This window comes from Mastigoproctus giganteus, chromosome 6 (assembly GCF_048544385.1).
Source record: "Mastigoproctus giganteus isolate SK-2022 chromosome 6, ASM4854438v1, whole genome shotgun sequence".
NCBI classification, from domain to species: Eukaryota; Metazoa; Arthropoda; class Arachnida; order Uropygi; family Thelyphonidae; genus Mastigoproctus; species Mastigoproctus giganteus.
This window is the reverse complement of record NC_143580.1, coordinates 161,666,101-161,689,395: the sequence shown is the minus strand read 5'-3', so window position 1 is coordinate 161,689,395 and position 23,295 is coordinate 161,666,101. Positions and strand designations below refer to the sequence as shown.

Here is a 23,295-nt window from a genome sequence, read left to right as displayed (position 1 = left end):
TTGGGTTCTTAAATGTTCGTTAGTGTGATCAGTTTTAACATTGTCAATGATCTAAAAGATACTGGTCAATCACAATTCCTGATCTAGGTGGAATTGTAAGTTTTGCATCTGAAAAGATATTAATCCATCCTGTTTAGGTTCTATCTTGCATTTTCTTATCTTTACTTGCACTGCAGGACAATGTGAGGAATGTTGAGTTTGTCATATTTGGGTCATTAACCATATTTTTTGAAAGCCTAAAGTCAACTTCTGACTTCAGGCTTTTATCAACTTGACTTAGATCACATTCCACTAGGAAAGTGATCTAAGTCAAGATGATATAAAGTTTATACCTAGTTTTTTTTTTTTTTTTGGGATAGGTGGTGCTGGTGGAATTTACTATTAGGAGTCGAGAGTTCTAATTCTTTCTTACAATGGGCACATTTCTTTTTTTGTTTCATTAGCATTAGCATTAGTAGAGGCATTTGATGCAAGAAAGCAAGCTTATGCAGCATCAGCCAGAAGCCTTAAACTTATTTAGGCTATCAACTTCCACGACAAGGGATGAAAGTCTGTCCCACCAACCAACCACTCGCTGGCTAAAGGCAAATTTCCGCACATCTATCCTACATCTGTCTTTCCTCAATTTGAATTTATGCCCTCTCAGGTGATTGTTCTGAGCGAGAGGAAGAATCCCATCAGCATTGAGCATGCTCAAACCATTCAATACTTTATACACCTCTATTAGATCACCTCGCTGGTGCCTAGTCTCCAGACACTAATTTGCAAAACTTAAGCCTTTCTTCGTAAGAGCACCCCTTTGTTCCATTCACTAATCTTGTTGCCCTTCTCTGTACTCGTTCCAGCAGCTCTACATCCTTCTTGAAATGAGGCCTCCAGACCTGTATACAGTACTCTAGGTGTGGCCTGACCATTGCCTTATACAAGGGAATAATCACCTCCTTATCCCTGCTAGAAAAATTCCTATATATCATTGACAATACACCATGAGCTACTCTTGCAGCCCGTCTGCACTGCTCAGAGAACTTCATATCTGCCTGCACAACCACCCCCAGGTCCCTTTCATTCTCTACCACTGTCAGTGTAGTACCACAGAGTTGATACGTTGCTCTGGAGTTGCTGTTTCCCATGTGTAGTACTTTACATTTGTCAATGTTAAACTTCATTTGCCACCTCTCAGCCCATCTGCTCAACCTTTCCAGATCCTGTTGCAGCAGCATAGTGTCAGTAGTTTCCTTGACAACCCTGCCTACCTTTGTATCGTCTGCAAACTTTGACATTAAACTTGATATACCATCATCAATATCATTTATGAATACAGAAAACAATAATGGACCCAACACTGAGCCCTGAGGGACTCCACTAATAACATTAGTCCACGATGAGCAGTGTCCATTGATTACCACTCTGTCTTCTCCCCCTCAGCCACCCCTTTATCCACAGCAGCAATTTGCCTCCAATGTCACACTGCTCCAATTTGTGTAGCAGTCTTCCATGTGCAACAGTATCAAAAGCCTTTCTAAGATCCAAGTATATAATATCAAAGTTATTCCCTGCATCCAGTTCCTTTGTGACTGCATCATAGTATCCAATCAGATTGGTCAGGCAAGACTTCCCCTTAACAAAACCATGCTGTGTCCGAGCTATAACTGAAGTCTTGTCTAAATGATCCTGCAGTGCTTCTTTAACTAGTGCCTCCATTAATTTTCCTGGAACAGAAGTTAAACTCACAGGTCTATAATTGCTTGTGTCAGCCTTTGATCCTCCTTTGTGAATTGGGGTCACATTTGCACATCTCCAGTCTGCGGGTACCTCCCCTGAGTCCAAGGAAGCTCTCATAATTATGGCTAAGGGTTTGCTTACTTCCTCTGCTGCCTCCTTTAATATAACTGGATAGATCCCATCCACCCCAGGTGCCTTTCTTGTGTTTATCTTCAACAGTTTCTCCTTCACTTTACTCTCAGTTATTACAAGATTCTCTAGCTTACTGCTAGAGTTGAATACACCACTGGCTTTCCCCTCGCTAAATAACTCCTCATGTGTGAATGTCAATGCAAAATATTCATTTAGTTTGTTAGCTACCTGAGCAGGATAATCAACAGTTGACCCATCGATATCAAGTGGACCAATCTGATTCATCCCCTTCCTTCTAGAGTTTACATAAGTAAAGAACTCTTTGCTGTTTTTCTTTGCATCTCTTGCCAAGGATTTCTCGTAATCTGCCTTCGCTTGCCTAACCTCCTTTGTAACTTGGTTGCATATCAACTTGTATCTATCATAGGCTTCTGTGTCATGTGTTAATTTGTAAGTATCCCATGCATTTTTCTTCTCTGCCATATGCCTCATTAGTTCATCTGACATCCATTTTGGCCTAAACCTTGAACAATATTTCTTAGTTGGTATGTAAAGCCTAGTAGCTTCCAAGATAAGTTCTTTGAATGCTTCCCATTTTGAATTTGCTGTTGGTAACATCATCAGTTGGTCCCACTGTATAGAATTTAAATACTGTCTCAGTCCATCGTAGTCGCCTTTACGGAAGCAATAACCCTTCCCTTTACCCCTAATGGTAGTTACCTCTTTGAGTAAATCCCACTTCAGCACACTGTGATCACTGCCACCTAGTGGTTCATTTATCTGCAGATTCTTAATGCATGAAGAATCACTGCTGATAATCAAATCAAGAGTATTACTCCCTCTAGTTGCCTCCCGAACATGCTGATGTAGAAAACAATCATCCAATAAATCCACAAAAGCCCTGCTAGTGTGTGAGTAACCAGCCCCCAAATTCCAGTCAATATCTGGGAAATTAAAATCTCCCATTATAAGACTCTATGATTTACTGGCCCACTCTATTTCCCTGTACAGTTCCTTATTATACTCATCAGAGTCATTAGGTCTATAGCACACTCCTACTCTCAATTTTGATCTCCCAATGCTTATGTCACACCAAACTGACTCAACACTGCACTGTCCAGCGATGTCCACTGGCTTCACTTCCTTGGATTTTATGTATTTCTTAACTAATAGCATAACCCCTCCTGCCTTCCTATCCTGTCTATCCTTTCTTTAGACGTTGTACTCCCCAAATTCCAGTTCTGCATTCCTTATATCTGTGTGACACCAAGTCTCTGATATCCCAACAATATCTGCCTTTGATGTTTTGAGCAATACCTCAAATTCATCAAATTTATTTACTAAACTTCTAGCATTGGTGTACACGCAAGTATACATGCACCTATTTCTATTCTTAGCTACCCTAACACAACCCATGTGTTTACTTGTACCGCAATGACTACCAGCAATCTCTGAAATATCCTGAATCTTGTTTTTCAGGCTTCTGCTCATTCCAATAGAAGCAGTGCAAGAATCTCTTTCACCTCTGCCAGTGGCTACTGTTAATCTATTCGTCTTTGTATCCCCCCAAGCTAGCAGTTTTCTGACCCAACTAATACTGCCTCGATAGCATCAGCAAATATTCTTGCACCCTTTCTATTTAAATGTATCCCATCCTTGTAGAAGCAATCTCTCCTGTTAACAAGTACAGTCCAGGCTGAAAAAAATTAATTTCTTATTTGCTTAATGCATTTGGTATCAAGGGATAGGCAGTCTCCACAGTACGTTGTAGGAAAGGAAGTACATGCAATATGTATTTCCAATTCATTATTATATATCCCACAAAACTAGCTTGTTTGTTTGGTATGTTATCTTGCATTTGGTTATTTTAGTTGAGCAGAAAAGCTATATTTTACACTAAATAAACTAATAGAACAACTTTATTTCTATTCAGAGAGAGAGAGAGAGAGAGAGAGAGAGAGAGAGAGAGAGAGAGAGAGAGAGAGAGAGAGAGAAATGATGTACAGTTTTTAAATTTTTGGGAGAAAGCATTGTCATAAATGAGTTTTCTGATGCTCAACACTGATGGAAAATGTTAATATTTTACAGTCAGTCCTCGTATAACACGTGTTTCATTACACGAATTCAATCACACACGATTTATAAATAGGGGAACGATAATGTATATAACACAAACCAAATTCGCTTATGCACGATTTGCCTTTGTGTTTACAAGAAATGGCAGGAAGTCCAATGTGGAATCACCACAACTGAATGCAACACAATAGGAATGAAGAGAAGATTCTGAAAATGTATTTTTGTTTTTTATATCAGTGCAGGGGAAACACATTTCACCACCATAACGTAAAAACCCACACAATTCCAGCTATCGGTATTATCGCAAATGTAATTAGATCAAGTTTACTACCAGTTTATAGCAGATTCCACTAGCAGAAACACAACTAGAAATTGTTTTTATTGTTTTATTGTAGTGACCTCCAGAAATGTGCTTTAGTAAAATGTGAGCTAGTGAGGTGTTAATAGTGTCTCTGCCTTTACGGTCTTGTTTATTCAGTTGCTACACACGCCAGCTTTGTTTATGTGTATGTCAAGCGTGCCTCCTCATTTTGTAATTGTGCTTTATTCCCTAAAAATAAGTAAAATACTTAAAATGTGTGAAAAGGAAGTGTCCTAGTGAGGACACTACAGATTCAGAGAGAAAAAGAAAGGCGATATGGATAGACAGAGGTGGACTGGGTCAAAAATTCTTATCGAGAAAAATTTGTAAAGGCCTCATACTATCGTTTATGGCCAAAATCACACCGGTCTCCATCGTCTTCTGGCCTCCGGTTCACCGGCATTTCCCTTCAAGGCTTATGGCCAGTCTGCCTCTGTCTATAGAGAAAAATATGAAATTCTGAAACGCTTTGAGCAAAATGAAAGAACATGTGATATTGCACATGCTACAGGTCTAAATGAGGCGACACCGAGAATTAGAAAGAATGCAGAGAAAATAAAAACAACTTTCATAGCAGAAACAACTCAAAGTGTAATAAAATCTATTAGATCAAATCACAAAGAACTGGAAGAGATGGAACGGCTGTCATCTGTTTGGATAGAATATCAAACAAAGAACAAGTTTGCATACAACAGAAGCAAAAGCATTAGCAATATTTTATTACGATTATTTATTGTGTTTGGTAATGTTTTGATTACAAATGTGTGTTCAATCTTGGGTGGTCGGCACCTAACCCTATTTTTGCCATAGGGCCTGTTATTTATATTGCATGAGGATTTATTTATTATTTTTTTTTTAGTAGCATTATAAACTAAGGCCATATTGCTCTGGGGATATGCAGTGGTCATTCCCTGACCTTTCCACATCCTCCCATATTTGGTGGTCATGGGCTCGAACCCCGGTCTAATCAAGAAGCGTGTGCTACGCATTGCTGCTCCTGCCCACCTGGCTACGGAGGTGCCACGAGGGTGTATAGGAACACAACTATCATGCTATACGAGGATTGACTGTACTTACATTGAACAAAAAATAAAGATTTTTGTTTCCAGCATCTTTATTTCTAAATAAAGATGACTATACACTTTGAAGAAATATTTCTCATGAAAAGTAATAACTAAGCTGTTCTTTCAGCACCATGGTATACAGATGATAACAATGGAAAATAATGAAAATCTAAGCACTTCAACCTGAGTACAGACAGCCATCTTTAATTTTGTTATACAGATAATTTTCAGAAGTTTCGTAGTATTCCTGTAGCACTTATTCAGTGAATTAATTGCTGTCCTTATTACACTTCAACTTTATTACTTTATTACACTTCAACTTTATACACTGTAATAAAGTTGAAGTGAATAAAGTAATAAAGTTGAAGTGTAATAAAGTTTTTTCCAACCCTCCTAACGTTGCCTCATTAGTGTCAAAAATTCTGCCCACTAGCCTTCAGTATCACTGTTGTGCTATTAATAGATGACAACTGTTCTACAATATCATCAACTCTTGCTTAGCGTTGACTGCTTAGAGAAAAATACAGGTTATACAAGAAGTAATATCATGACACTTCTGAGAATTACCTGTATTCCTTCTATAAATTAAAGGCAGATTTCACTCTACACTGGTTGAAATGCTCAGATTTTTACTATTACAAGAAACAATAACTATACTGTATTTTATTACAATAAAAATGAAGAAAAAGTATGTGCGTCACACAGGAAACCCAAGAAGATGCTAATTTTTGTTCAAGAGTACATTAAGAAATACTATTATTGCTACAGACCACGTTCAGGACAATAAATATGTACAAAACATTTAACCATTGAACGATGGTCTTTAAACTGGTCTTTATTCATCACTGAGGATATAATGATCTTGACTGTTCAAAAAATTTATATACACATCGTTATCATGATTGGGGGAAAATTCATTAAAAAAAATTTTTTCCCAGTTCTGTCTGGTTGTAGCAGAATCATGGCCACTATAGCCAATACTGCCAGCTTCTACAGTGTCATCTCCATCAAGTTATTTAGTTCCACAGATATCAAAAGAGAGCATGGGCCTAGGACATACAGCCCTCCTGAGCCTGTCTTTCTCCTCCGATTTCTCTTTTCTATAACTCATGGCAGTGATCAAGACTTTCTTACCCAGGACCAAAGTAACTAACTCACCTGTTCCTTTCCACCCCAAACTAGGGCCACCATTTTTATAATTGTATATTCAGTAGTAAATGGTAACAGTTGTGTCTACACCAATTTTTTTTTTACAATGTGACATAATTGATATAAAATAACTGTGTGTCATTAAATGATGAACAGGATTGTTGAACTCTAAAATTGAAACTGCTACAAAAATAATGGGCAACAGTTTTAAATTTGTTGTAGGACTACTGTCCACCCCCACAATGACTCAAGAATGAAAAAGACATCCCTTGGATACGTACAGACAAAGAAAACATTCTTTGGCTAATAAAGACATAACCCTCTAGCTCATCCAACACAGCAACCACTACCTGCTTTGAAGACTAAACAAAATTTTGCCCAATTACAATACAGTGGATTCCAGTTATTTGGGCCACCGGTTAATCAGGACAGCCGTTTACTTGGGGCAAATCTTAAAAAACAGAACCCAATCGAGAAAATAGCCAGGGTTTACTTCACTTAATTGGGACAACATGACATTTAATCGGGGAAGGAGACTGCAGCACTGGAGATTACCCTGCAATTGTCTCCAACCGTTCAGTTGGATTTCTGGAGGTCACAACCATAAAACAATAAAGCAGTCATCTGTTTAGTTTAAGAGTTTTTTTTCCAACCCTCCTAACATTGCCTCATTAGTGTCAAAAATTCTGCCCACTAGCCTTCAGTATCACTGTTGTGCTATTAAAAGATGACAAATGTTCTACGATATCATCAACTCTTGCCTCTTCTACCCAGTCTTATTCCATTTATCCATATTATACAAAAATTCCTTTCTTTCCTGACAATAGTAGTCACCAAGAATAGCTATCTCCTGTGGGACCAGCATATCCTGTTCATAGCAATCCTTTCGTACAACCAGATACATGTAAAAAAAAAAAAAAAAGCCTTAATTCATGGGAGAACTATCTTCAGCAATCTCCCCAATGCCAATGCATCCTCTATAAATATAAAATAATAAATAATAAATAAAAAACTATAAATATAATCCTTTATAAATGTTTCAGACACATATTTATAAAGAAATTCAGTACAGTCTTGTCTAACCATCAAGAGCTGTTGCACCTTATTAATGTTTTAAAAGATAAAATTGATAGATAAAAGCAATTTATAAATACAAAGTGGCAAGTGCAAAATAACTGTTCTGAATGATCATGAATTCAAAGCAGAAACATTTTTTTTTTTAGCAAATTACAAGCATACTCACCATATCGGTATAAATTTCGATAGCTTTCAGAAAACTTGTTATAGCCTCTGAAATAAAAAAAAACACCTGTTTTATTGATGTAACATAAATATTAAATAATCACAGATAACGAATAACTTACTAGTTATTTCAAAGTATGTGTAGGCAAAGTGTATGAATTTTTCAATTAGTGTTACAAGCAGTTTTCTCAAAATCTAGCGAAATTTAATTTCTTCCAGTGCACAGACATTGATAGCTATAAACTATATTGATCTTATACTAGCAGGATGCTCCAGACTTTTCAGATAAAGAACAAAATGTACACCTATAAATTTTGACTTTCAGAAGGAAAAAGTAGATTTTTAAATTCTAAATTTTGGACTTGAAATTAAATTTCACTAGCAACATTTGCATTTTATATTAAAATGTAGCCATATGACTGTTTACCAGGCAGAATGCTTTCAAATGTTAGCTTACCTAGGATTTTTCTGCCTGTGGATTTCTGTTTGGATTGTCTCTTACACATCAGCTAAGTTTGACTGCTTAGAGAAAGATACTGTTGCAGTTTTACTCACTTCAGAAATATTTAGTCAAAGCGTCGCTCATAACACTGACCTGTAACGCTGGTTACAGGTCAGTGTTAACGCCAAGTGTAGACACATAACGCTGTCTACACTTGGGTGTCAAAAGCATTTCCAAAGCTTTACCAGAAAGAGAAGCTGTAGCCTGTATTATTGTTTTTTCTCCTGGCTGAACATCCTCTCACAACTTAGAATTGCCATGAGGAATGGTTAAAATGCCAAGCGTAACTTGAAATTATCTGTTATATTTCAGGCTTCCTTGAGCATTTGTCAGATCCTCAACAAAGGACCACTGGATATCAATTCTTTTTTCTTTTTTTTTTTAATACTGCAAAACATCTGTGAACATGTTTCAATAGAAACTTACAATGTAGGCACATGCAGCAAGAATGCACTTTCCTCGCCAAAGAACAAAATCTTTTCCCCTTGTTTTAGGCTACCCACAACATTGACAACAGAAATGCCCGTGAATAGTCTGAATCATCCTTCTGATTCTGCCTAGTTTCGTAATCTACTTACAAAATCGAAGTGGAATATTTAAAAAACTTTTGGTATAACAAATTTATACATTATGTTCTTCAACATATCTAGGAGTAACAAACTCAATAAATTATTGAAGGTACGATAGATTGAAGACCTAAGTTTTGATTTGCAATGTTGGCATAAAACTTAAGAAAAACGAGCAATTGCTTTATACAATCCTCATAGAGAGGAACATGAAGGAGTCAAAAATATAAAGTTTTTCATATTTTTGGACCCTCATTCTTTCCCAGGGGGATCCAAAAATATAAAACTCATCAGAATTCCATATTTGTATTTGACAGGCAGCATCATGACAACAAATTAGAGAATAATGGTGCTAAATAGCAGGAAACAAATCTAAATAACAACTAAAAAAGGTGACATATGTGAGAGGCCACATTTTATAGACTTCAGAGGCACAAAATGAAGTTGGAGATTTATTCTTATAATGAACAACCTTACACATTCTTTTTAAAACCCTGTTATAAAATAATAATGAATAAAACTTTTAAGATGGAATAAGGAATCAAAGATTTCATCCCTATACAAACAATCATGATGCAATATGAGCAAGCATTAAATCCAACAGGTGAATAACAGTACTCCAAACAAGAAAAAATTGGGGGGGGGGGGGGGAATCATATTTCTATCTATTGAGCATTGTTGTATTATCAAATAGCATGAGGGTACAAGGGAGACTGTGAGAGAAGCAACATTGCAGGAGAGACCATCACTAAGTTGTAATCTGAAACATCTTGAGAAGAGCTAACATTAACTGTGTACTTTGAAGGGTTACTAGAACAAGGGTATTAGATGGATGAGTAGAACTGTCTAGTATTCTAGCAGGGAAATGAAGTTGTATAAGTTCACTAATAACAGCAAAATCCTCAGCATCTCAATCAGCTGTATCTATTCGGCTATAAAACTATACACAGACTAAAGCCTGTTATATGCATACACAACAAAATAAACTTAACAATAATAAGAATGAGGGCAGTAGAGCTGATCCAGTTCCAAATAGTCGCATTATGCACTTAGACTAAGGTGACTAGACGTCCCACTGTCCCGAAAAAAAAAAAAAAATGAAACAGGAGTCCTGTTTTGTCTTTTTTTAGGACAATGGGCCATCTGGTCATTAGAACTCCCAATATAGTCTTTTTTACAAAATCTATTCTAAAAGTTCCATTTTATTTACAAATTATATGAAAGATTTACATTATGCAACAATTTTGAAAGTGATAATTTCAATTTTATTAAAAGTTGGTTCAATTTGACTGCACAACGAAAATAATTAATTTGGCGCTGTTGGGACTAAAACATCTTTTATATCCATAATTCAAAACATCTTTTATATCCATAATTCTTGGTGTTCCACATAATTCATGTGGAACACCAAGAACATATATGTGGATAATATTTTATGTTAAATGTATTTAAAAAAAAATCAAATTAAATAAAGTTGATTGATTCGCCATCTGTTCCCAATAGACAGGAGCTTCTAATACACAACATAAATCAAAGAACTCAGTCATCTGATACAGTCACATATTCACAATTCACATGTGCACTTTGCAGCTTCTACATGTACATTTCATTTTTGTTATTTTTTTTAAATTGAGTCTCCCTAACTTAAACCATGATGGAAACAAAGTGTGTATTGGAGGGGAGGGGGGGGAAATAACAATATGAACAGACCATCTTAGAAACCAGATAACTCCTGGGAGGACAGGGGTACATTATTTCATGCTCGGTTGCATGAAATAATGTACCCCTGCATTGTATGCCATTAAGAGGACATTATTATTAGACATACAGTGCAAGGAAGCCTTGAGTCTTTTGCTGCACCAGTGAAAAAAAGAATTTCTGAGTTATCAGTGAGAGAGAAAGAGAGAGAGAGAGAGAGAGTGTGAATGAGTGAGAGCAAGTGCCAGAAGTAGAAGGGAATCACCAAGAAAGAGAAAAATGATGATATCCAGCTAAAGACCCTGAGTGTGCCAAGCCCATACTCACCGGATGTGAGTATGGGCTTGGCACACTACGTTATAAGCCCACTATCAACACCATGCGAGACTAGCAATTAATGCAACCTGATCTAGCAAAACTCATTAAATCATCATTACATGTGTATTTATTTATTTTATTTCTGTGTGATTTTAAGTATTTATGAGGGCAATAGATATGATTTACTCACTTTTAATTTATACTTTAAGACATAGTAAAGGCTTTATTCTACTATTTGAAATTGTTCAGAGTCCATCCTGACCCATTATGAGTTCTGGTCTCAACTATCATGTTTTTCTTCAGATATTCTATCATATAACTTCAAACTTCCAGTAACCCCACATATACCAGCTAAACTAGACCATTTTGCAGTAACATTGTTACCCATTCCAAAGATTACAAGTTACCATATTTTCCCATGTATAAGATGCACCATTTTTCAAAAAATTTGGGGTCCTAAAAACTGGGTGCGTCATACAGTAGTTATAGATTTTTTTTATTTGCATTTCCTGCTTTTTTGCGCTTGTTGTCTTTGCGCTCATTGTTTCGCACTTGTTACCGGTACGTAGGTTATGTTTTGCCACATTCTGCCCAGAAATGGCTCAGAAAAGATTTTCGTACAGTGCTGAATTCAAGTTAAAAGTGATCCGGTTTGCAAAAGTGAATGGAAATCGTGCTGCTGAACATAAGTTTGGTCCTCCTGCAACTGAGAAAACAATCCGAGACTGGCTACGTGAAGAAGAAACCCTACTGAAAACACCACGGCAGAAAAAGGCCATGAGAGGCAAGTCAGCAAAATGGCCTGATTTAGAGAGGGAATTGAAGATATGGATTGAAGAGCAAAGGGCAATTGGAATTCCTGTGTCCCCAAAAATGGTTCAGCATGAGGCAAGAAGAATTGCTGATGAAAAAGAAGTTACTGATTTCAAAGGTGGACACAATTGGTGCTTCAGGTTCATGAAATGGAATGGACTAAGCATGTACACGCACCAGACTTGCCCAAAAGAGGCCTGAAAGCTATGAGCAGAAGGTCCTTGAATTTCATCGTTTTGTCATTCAATGTCGGAAGACACATCAGTTTGAGTTTGATTGCAAATATGGACGAAGTCCCCCTTCAATTTGACGTCCCAAGTAACAGAACTGTTGATAAGAAGGGGGTGAAAACTGTAACTGTGAAGACAAGTGGACATGAAAAGAGCCATTATACAGTTGTTCTAGCTTGTTGTGCCGACGGAATCAAGCTGCCTCCTGTGCTGATTTTCAAATGCAAAACAATGCCAATGACATTCCTCAGGGAGTGATTGTCCACATTCATGACAAGGGTTGGATAGATCAGGATGGGATGAAGATCTGGTTTGAGAAAGTTTGGAGCAGGAGACCAGGTGGGCCTCTTACGCAAACCCCCTATTGGTGCTTGATCAGTTCAGGGCTCACGTAACAAAAAACACAAAGAAGATTGCTGCAGAGCAAAAAACAAAACTTGCCATCATACTTGGAGGCTTGACATCCCAGCTCCAGCCACTTGATGTCAGCATTAACAAACCCTTCAAAGCTGCCATGAGAGACGAATGGAACCAATGGATGAAGTCTTCTGGGGACAATTTGACACCAGCAAGAAGAATGAAGAAAGCTACTATAGGAGAAGTTTGTACCTGGGTGAAAAGATCCTGGGATAATATCAAGATTGAGATCATTGTCAAGTCATTTAAGAAGTGTGGCATTTCAAATGCCATAGATGGAACTGAGGACGAGGCAATATATGAAGACAGTGAGTCATCATCAGACACAGATGAGGACAAGCTAATGGATGGGAGTTTTGACAGTGATGAGGAGTTGTATGAATTTTATGATGAATAAAACTTGAGTTCAATAACTTTATGTAATACATTTTTTTTCAAATTTCGGACCCCAAAATTAAGGTGCGTCTTATACATGGGAGCATCTTATACATGGGGAAATACGGTACTTCTGAACTTCAGAAGTAACTTGTACTACTACTCATGAAGTAACTGCATGAGGAGTATTACAAGAATATTTTAAATTTACAGAAAAATCCATAAATTTAAAATAATCTTATGTCTACATGAGTTTTAGGGTTTGATGGCTATTTTCTGTTAGCACAGTCAAACAAATAAATAAAAATATGAATAATCCACAGCATCATTTCAGACAGACATCGCCCCCCCCCCCTCACCACCATGAACACTACTATTTATGAAACCAGTCTCAACAAGTATTTTGCACACAAGTTATTCCTAAATTTTTCACAAATATAAAAATACAAGGAAATTTTAAAGGGAAATTTAAGAACACTGCCAATAGTAAATGGTAATGCTAATAGAAAAGTAAGCTATCAAACAAGTCATGCACAAACTCCTTCACAGGGTAAAAAAATCATTTAATTAATTAATTAAGAAAACTTTCAAATAAAGAATTATGGGAGTCTTTTTACTAACGTTTGCAGGAAAGAATACGTTTCCATACTAATTTACTTAGTAAAAAAAATGCCATAAATGGCAGACCCTCTTAAAAGTCTAGACAGCCCAGTGAATAGGGAATTTAATGTGAATCTTTCCAGTTACTGCATAACTGAAATAGATTATAATCTCCTAACAAAGGTGTAAACTACAATGTGACATTAAAAAAAAAAAGTTCCATATAATGAATGGAACTCTTTTTTTATATCATATAACATCCTATTATTTAAGAGCAGACTACATTAAATAAACAGTCATGTAAACAAGAAACAAATATTCAGACAAATAAATAATAACATAAAAAAGATAAAGAATCACCTAGCCACTCTAGAGATGAATTTAAACGTATGAAACATCTAACAAAGGAAAGGGGGATTTGTTACCCAAATGGCCTATAAAGGAGACTCAATAGTACTTATGAATAAGTCATTTTATGATTTAAAATTAATATGTTACAAGATACTAATACTTGCCAACATACATGTTCAAAAGTAATGCATCGCCTTAAAAAAAAGATCTACTGTCATTATAATTTTTTTTTTCAGAATAAACATATGGAAAATGCAATTTATGCAAATTTCAATACTCCATATATTATTAAAATTAATATTGTTTACTAAATTTAATATGTTCATAAATGCAATGAGTGAAAATCACAAGGATATTATTGAATGTAATGACATTGAATAAATTCTTCAAAATATAAAAGGAAAATAAAAGGAAAGGAACAGCATATTAAAAAAAAAAAAACAACACTGAACCAAACTTAATACATTTTGCCATGGGTAGTTAACAATTAATTTGGTATTCATTACTTATGAACATGAGGGCTCACATCTGATGAGTATGGGCTTGGTACAGCCAGGGTCCTGAGCTGGATATCCTCATTCTTCTCTTTCTTGGTGATTCCCTTCCGACTCTTATATTCTCTCTCTCTCTCTCTCTCTCTCTCTCTCTCTCTCTCTCTCAGGGTAATTCAGAAACTCATATTTTTCCACTCTGTGGAATACAACTATAGAAGTTATGAAATCTTAAGCCATGTTCTAAAATTGAGCTTACTGATTCAACTATTAAAGTTTGGTATCATGTTACTGAATCAACTGATTTAATGAATGAAATGAATTAACTATTAAAGTTTAGTATCATAATATATCCAATAATGATGTTGAGAAGCTGATTCACAGCATGTCAAATCATGCAAGATTGTCAAACAAAAGCTGGCCAATTTAAATAGTGATAATATGTAATACCAAAATAAGCATTATGTGGCAAAATGTATTAAGTTTGATTCAGCATTCAATGTATTCAACATATTAAGTTTTATTCAGCATTCAATGTATTCAACGTATTAAGTTTTATTCAGCATTCAATGTATTAAGTTTAATTCAGCATTTAATATATTCAACGTATTAAGTTGATTCAATGTTTATTTTTCATATGCATGCTATTTATTTAAAATTTTAAAGAATTCATTAAACATCATTTCATTCAATATATAATATCCTTATGATTTTTACTCATTTCATTTATGGATCGAACTACTAAATTCAGTAAACATTAACAATTTTAATAATAAAGAGAATATTGAAATCTGTATAAATTGTACTTTATAATAATATATAACATATTTATTCTGAAAAAAAAAAAAAAAAAAAATATATATATATATATAATAACAGTAAACCTCATACAGTAATAACAATAAGAATCCAACTCCAAAACTTGAACACACATTGAGAATAATTAAGAAAATTAAAATTAGATGGAAAGATCGGCAATAACTTGCACAGTAAATTGTTAGATTACAAAAAAAATAATAATAATAATAATAACGGTACAGGTACATTTCTGGTATCAAAGTTTTACAAACTGGACAGATCTCTCATGCTACTATAGTAAGTTATTATTATTATTATTACCATTAGCCACATGGTGCAAGGAAGCCTGAGGCTTTTGCTGCACCAGCCAAAAAGAGAGAGAGAAGAAGAAGGGAATCAACAAGAAAGAGAAGAATGATGATATCCAGCTCAGGACCCTGCCAAGCCCATACTCACCAGATGTGAGCCCCTGGGGTTAACTGAACACCACACTGGCCAACTTAGCAAAATTAAACATTAATATTCTTAAGCCACTGAAGGAATCATCTGATGGTACTGTATAAAAAATGCCAAACATTTCCATTCTTTATTAAACAATATTTCATCAATGATAAAAAAAAAGAAGCCTTTTGTTTGGCAATAGTCTTTTTATAAAGGAGCGCACACGCGCACACATAGCTTTAAAATTTACTGCTAGTCTTTTCAATTGACAACAATTTGTCAGACAAACAAATTAAGAGGTAATGACATTATTAAACTGTTAGTCATTCTATTATCAGCTAATTACTTCACCACAATGTTGTTACCTATGTATTTTGGGCCCCATTGAGTGGAGCAATCAGTGGACATTTAGCAGTTTTCATTTTCAGGTAGAATACTGATGGAAAGTGAAAATAAAATCATAAACAAATCCCCCCCCCCCCCAGCTTAAAAATGTACAAAAGGTTTAATGATGATGTCATACTCGTAAGAAAGCCTGATATGATAAATGAACTTAGTCACATTCAAGAACAGCTACAACATACGAGGTAAGCCAGTCTCTCAACTTTTCTTTTTTTTTTTTTGTAATTTCACTTTAAACAGAATGAAAATTATAGAAACCAACTAATAAAAAGAATTACCTCCATTTTAACAGCTATGGTCCATTAATCATATTGAGGGTTTAGTGTCTGATATAGAAAATTTGGCTAAATACAAGAGTAGGAAAAAAAAAAATTGCGCTATGGAAAAGTCTGTAGCTCACTTCCGATGCATTCACCACAATGTGGTGGCTACAGGAAGAATGCAATGGCAGTGTGCTACATGTATTTAGCCAACTTCAGTTTATTTTCATTTCATACTTTAACCAATTTCCATAATCTAACTGTCAACAACAGTTTTATTATATTAAAGTGTTATTACCAAAATTTGCACAAGGAGAAGCCTGCAATTCAGAAATTCAGCATGTAACCACTGCAGCACACTACAGACATTGCTGCAATACAGTCTTTGGAAATCTCCTTACTGAAGATTTCCAAAGACAGAGTTATCCCCTCTGACTTATAAAAATGGTACTAAAATTGGGAAATGAAATATTTGAAAAAAAAAAAAAAAAAAAAAAATTGGAAAAGTGTAATAAAATAACAATAAAGAATTATCCTATACACAGCCAGAGGCAGACTGAGTCAAAAATTTTTACCGGGGAAAACTTGCAGCGGCCTCACGCTAGTGCTTATGGCCAAAATCACACCAGCCTCAATTGGCTTCGAGCCTTCAGCCCACTGGAGTTTCCCCGATAAGTCTTATGGCCAGTCCACCTCTGTACACAGCTGCCAACTTTTGACTCCCAAAAAGCTAAAGATTTAGTAATTGGTAAGCAGATTTTTTTAAAATCCAGACTTTGAACATACTGTATTTCTTCGATTCTAAGACGCACTTTTTTCCCCCTATAAACTTCTCTAAAAATGGGGTGCGTCTTAGAATCGATGGCGTCTTACAATCGCAGTTTCTTTTTGAATTTTCCCGCGCTTTGCACGCACCACATGTTTTGTTTTTATGTTGAAACCCCGCCTCCAATTTGACTGTTATCGCATTCTCCAATTCCATTGGAGAATAAAGTGAACTGTATTTCGTTAATTTTGATCCCTTATTGCACATTAAAATGTCAAAAAGATTGCACTACGAAGCCGCATTGAAATGAAAAGTTATTGTGTATGCAAAAGAACATGGAAATAGAGCCGCGGGTTGACATTTTGACATTAGTGAAGTAAATGTTCGTCGTTGGAGAAATGATCGCAATTCTAAATTTTCGTGCAAAGCAACAACCAAGTGCTTTACAGGGCCTAAGTAAGGAAGATTTCCACAAGTTTTGTAACGGAGACACGCGCAAGAGGATTACCCATCACTCGACAAGCCATGCAATTGAAAGCTGGAGAAACTGCCAAGTCCTTCGGAATAAAGAAAATTTTTAAAGGTAGTTGCGCCTGGTGCGACAGACTCATGCGTCGTAGTGGATTATCATTAAGGCGCCGAACATCAATCTGTCAAAAAATTCCTGCAGACTATCAACAGAAGCTGATTAACTTTCAGCAACAGGTGATGAAATTAAGGAAAAAAAAGAAACTATGAGTTTAGTCAAATTGGAAATGCTGATGAAACCCCAGTCTTCTTCGATATGCACGAAATCAAGATTACAAGCACGGGCTATGAAAAGCAGCATATCACTGTGATGCTATGCATCACCGCTGATGGTCGAAAGTTGCCACCACCATATGTAATTTTAAATTGAAAAACCATACCGAAGAATGAAACTTTCCCCAAAGATGTTATTGTGCGTGCACAAAAAAATGGATGGATGTCGGCACAGCTTATGGAAGACTGGCTAAATGTTGTGTGGAATAAACGTCCTGGAAGTCTTCGTAACCCACCTAGCATGCTAGTACTTGATGAATTTCGTGGACATTTATCCGAACGTGTCAAAAATAAAATCAAGCAAAAACATGGTGACTTGGTTGTGATTCCTAGTGGCATGACTAGCCAACTGCAGCCACTCAACGTTTCAGTCAACAAACCATTTAAGGATTACTTGAGAAAGGAATATGAATCCTGGCTGTTGACCAACAACCTTCCATGACACCTTCCGGAAAAATTACTTAAAACTGCACACGCAACTGTGTAACATTTATTATTAGTGACAGTTAAACAATAATTCCATCTTAGTTAACTAATCCGCCGGCATCAAAATTGGCAGAATGGGTATCATCACAACAGCTTGGAAGCTGATCCCAGAAAGAATAGTAAAGCACTCATTTAAAAAATGTTGCATCACCAACACTCTCGATGGCTTAGAAGATATATTATGGAATAATGAAGATAACGACGGCTCAGAAGAATCTGACCCCGAATGTGAAGTAGACACTGATATTGATTCAGATGCAGATATCTACGGCTCAGAAGATTCAGAAGAAAGTGATGAATAACATACCTACTGATAAATACTGCTACTATTGTTGTTAGTAAATTGAATTCTATTGTAATAAAAATATTTATTGGATTTATTTTAGTGTTTTATTTTATTTATTTATTTTTTTTTTAGAATCAAAGCTTTCAATAAGTAAATCGAATTCTATTGTAATAAAAATATTTATTAGATTTATTTTAGTGTTTTATTTTATTTATTTATTTTTTTTTTAGAATCAAAGCTTTTTTTCTGAAATTAAGGTACTGAAATTAATGTACGTCTTACAATTGATGGCGTCTTAGAATCGAAGAAATATGGTATATTAAATTTCACCGAGAACATGAATTTTATATTAAAATGCAGCCATAAGATTGTTTATCAGTACTGTAATCATGCAAACATTAGTTTATTTAGAATTTTTCTGTCTATGGATTGTTTATTATATATCAAGATGTTCATTGTGATTACTTCAATGAAGATACTGTAGCAGACTTCTTTCCCCTGTGCCAAAGCTTTGTTTATAATAATTGTCCTGCTGCACAAACATGACTGTCAAGTTTCCAAAACTTCACCAGAAAAAGAATCTCAATTCAGTTTTTTTTTTTTGTTTTTTTTTTGTTATCTTTTTTGTTTTTTCATCTACCTGAACAGTCTCACACATTGCTATGAGGAATTGTTAAAATGCCTAGTATGACTTCAGATAATTTGTTATATTTCAGCTTCCTAATGCACTTGCCATTTCCCCTACAAAAGGCCATTCTACTACATCAGTTCTTTCTTCTTTCATAATAGCATCTGCCAGGTTCTCACACTGAAACTGACTGAACTAATGCTTCATGTATTTCTTTATATTTAATCACACTAAGTACTGGAAACTTTCACACAAGAAATTTATAATTTGAATATAACGCACTGCAAATTGGTGAAATTTGTGTTACTAAGCATTTATATGAACAAAATTTTTTTGTTCATATAAAATTTGGAAATGTCTGCATGAGGAAGTCACATGCAGAAATAGGGTATGTCCTCACTGAACAAAGGAACAGAACCTCTCCTCTTGTTTTAGATTCTCCACAAAACTAGTATGTAGTTGGGAAAAGAAATATTTGAGGAAAAAAAAAAAATGCAAAAGTGTAATAAAATAGTAATAAAGAATTATCCTATACATTGCCTATGACTAAAATAAAATCATCCTTTTGATTCTGTCTAGCTTGATAACCTACAATCAAAATGGAAAAGAAAATTTAAAAAATTAGTTGGTACAACAAATTTGCACATAACATTCTTGAACATAGCTTGGGGTAATGACTTCATTAAATGGATGTTATGTAATGCTGGACTGACAAACTATTCAAATCTTGCCATAACATTTAAAAGAAAGGAGCAATTGCTTTATTCAAAGCTTAGAACCAAAAAACACAAACAGGCTTTCCACACACAAATGATGATAACATATCAAGAGAAATCATGCTGCATAGCCTGTTCAAGACTGCTTTCACACGAAGTTTGCAATTCAGAAAATGAATGAAGAGTTCATTGATTAGTTATTTTTGAAAACTTCTTTAGGATCATGAACCAGATACTGACATTGGTTAGTGCCACTCACTAGTAATTATTCATATTTTCCGATGGGTAACCTTGAAAAGTATTCATATGGCTTTCCTCGCCACTTCTAACTTCTTCTTTAAATATACTTGACAGAGGTTACTACTGTTCTATTAGTCTACCTAAACATTTATCCAAGGCCAACCAATGTATACACATACTTCAAAATATTTTTTACTTCAGTGATATGAAGCCGATTTTCAACAAATAAATTAATGAGGTGATAAGGACTCTTATCACTAAGTGCTCATTCTTCACTATTTAGCCACACCAAATGGATGCATTAGCTACATCCACAAATTATTAATTTTTCAGGGATGGGAATTAGAGATTTTTATGAAATTCTAACAGATAACTAAATCAGCTTTTAATAATAAAAATGAAAGTGGAACAAAAATTTTTGAAGCTAAATGTATAAAAGGCACGTGGGGCAGATTTGATCTATACAATTATATTAAGGGAGACAGAAAAAAAGGTCAGAAAACCTTCAGCCTTAATTATGAGACTGTTGGATTTGAGGGAAGCCTCTAATCACCTGGACATGTGCAAATGTATCCCCAATTCACAAAGCAGAATCAAAGCATGGGATGAGGATTACAAATCTGTCAGCTCGACTTCTGTTCAATATAAAATAACAGAGCCACTGGTTTTACAATAAAATGTTAATACCAGCTGTGTGGTATCACACTCACCGGAGAATGAAAAAGATCTGGTCATAATTGTGCAGTCAGATATAAGGTTCTCTGAGTGGCATAGACAAGATTTCAGGCAAGACCATGTACGTCTTACAATGAGGTGAGACATGGTTTTTGTCAATAATATACTGGAATCTTGCCAGTAGGGATAAGGAGGTGATTATACCATTGTATAAGTCAATGGTTAGGCTATATCTTCAGCTTAAATATAATGCAAGTAAGTCTGGAAACCTCATTTGCAGAAGGACATGGATCTGTTGAAATGGGTGCAGAGAAAAAGCAACAAGTTTAGTGAAATGAACAAAAGGCTGCACTTAAAGGCTTCTCTTCTGCAAACTGCAGTATCTTGAGACTAGACATGTGCAACGCTCTGAATGAATTAAGTAAGCTCAATGCTGGTGTAATTCTTCTCTTGCTCAGACTATGCATATGAGGGTCACAAATGAAGAAGGATAGTTGCAGGAATAATGTTCAAAAATTTCTTTTCAGCAGGCAGGTAGTTTATTAGTATCAGTACAGGCATATGATGCAAGAAAGCAAGCTTATACAGTATCAGCCAAAAAAAAACTTGCCATTTACCCATCCATTTGCTCCGAAAGTTTGTTTAGTTCTTCCTTTAATTTATTTAAGCTATCAACTTACACAATGACAGATGGAAGTTTTTGTTTCAGCAATCAGCAACCCACTGGCTAAAGGCAAATTTTCACAAAACTATTCTACAACTGTCTTTCCTCACTTTGAATTTATGCCCCTTCAGGTGCATTATCCGAGTAAGAGATCTGATTGAGGTGTTTAAGGCCTTGAATGGATTGAATAAGTTCAACATTGATGGCATTCTTCCTCTTGCTGAGGAAGAATGCCATCTCATGAGGGAGCATAAATTCAAATTGAGGAATGTTGGTTGCTGGGTAGATGTGCAGAAGTTTGCCTTCAGCAAGTGGATGGTTGATTGCTGGAACAAACTTCCTTCTGTTGTTGTGGATGTAGGTAGTTTGAATAAATTCAAGGATGAACTAAACAAATTTTTGGAGGGGATGGACAGGTGAGGTGGGGATTGTTTTTTTTTTTTTTTTTTGCTGATGCTCTACCAGCTTGACTTCTTGCATCCTTTATCGCTACTAATACTAAAAATAAATAATATACATGTACGGTTAAACTCAATAGAGTAAAAGCATAAAGAGAGAGATTGTGCTAATGAAACTCACATTACCTTAATAATAAAGTCCTGACGGATAACAGAAAATCGAGTGAAGTAACTCTAAGCAATTAATCTAGTGTTCATCACACTTCCTATTGTAACAAATGCCTTTTTCATTTCTAGTAAAAGTTTGTTTTTTTTTTAATTATGTTTGGAAGATACCAATGCTTGACATTTTTCTGATGGAGTGAAATGCATGTTAAATATAATTTAAAATTTTTTTTTAATTAAAAATTTGAAAATGTGTCATTTTACTCCTATTATTTTCAATGAAATAAAACTTTTATTAATTCTACTAGGGAGGAGGGGGAAATCAATATTATAAACATAAAATATAATGATGAAACTGCTGGTCACTTCCATTTTCAAATTTATAAAACCATCAAGTGCATAAAATGTCAAATTTTATATGCTCATAGAGTGATTTGAGAAAAATTAGTGTGTTACATTTTCCATATCTTGTTACACATAAAATTTTCTATTTTCATGTTACCGTTTTTTATTTTCAGGCTTTATATAAAAAATGCAAATTCTTAACACTTATGGGCAACAAATTTATGTCAGTGATTTATTTTTTAGATTTTATTAAAATTATAAATTTTAGATTTTATTAAAATTATAAAAATATGACTTACTTTTGGTTTTTTTTTTTTTTTTTTAAATACTTTTCCTTTTAAATGCTCACTTTAGAAAATTTACAACCTGAAAAGGATCACTACTTTTCAATATTAAGGTGAATAAATAAATAAATAAATATGATACACCTAAAATTGAAAATAAGTGTATTCGAATTTTTTTTTAAGTACAATACATAATAACATTTATTGATCCAAACTTAACATTTAATGAGATGATTGAGGGTGGATATTTTTAGATAATTATTCAAAACATGGTTGAAAATTTGTTACACCAATTCTCAACATGGAATGTTCATCTGTTATTTCATTTTGTTTTAAATATTTATTTGATTTCATGCATGAAAAAATTTGCTCACAAATACACGTTGATCCGAACAAAGTAGCCATTTTCATGGCATTTTCTTTTATTTCAGAAAATCTTCAGATGGGAGAGCCTTGTAGAATTCAAGTAGTTCATTTTTGCAGTCCATATACTTTTTTTGAACCATGTTTTGGCTTTAAGATCGATAATTTCAAGTTGCAAGCTGGGATTATAGTTTTCAGCTACTAGGATTGTAGTTTTCTTATGTAAATGGATTGTAGAGTCCATTTACATAAGAAGTAAATGGATTCTCAAACAAGCTTGTCTTTTTCATGGGATCTTATATCAGCAAATCGACTATCAAGCTCGTCAAAAACTAACTTTAATAACAAGAGGCAACGATTCTTTGGAAATATGTGTTTCTCTTTTAGCTCGATACAATGTACAAAGTAACTAAATTGTCTTGCTCAATTTGGGATTTAAATAATAACAACTTATTCTGAAATGATTTAAT

At 34.9% G+C, this 23,295-nt stretch overlaps 1 protein-coding gene across 2 annotated transcripts in view; it reads right to left on the bottom strand.

Moving 5' to 3' along the window:
• The window catches only part of LOC150084707 (alpha-soluble NSF attachment protein-like), a 254,756-nt gene that overhangs the window by 138,935 nt on the left and 92,526 nt on the right, over positions 1–23,295 (bottom strand). For both annotated transcript variants that reach the window (XM_090375441.1, XM_090375440.1), the window contains one exon: positions 7,748–7,794. In XM_090375441.1, the coding sequence (XP_090231567.1) occupies positions 7,748–7,794 (47 nt within the window). The remainder of the gene's footprint in view (positions 1–7,747; positions 7,795–23,295) is intronic.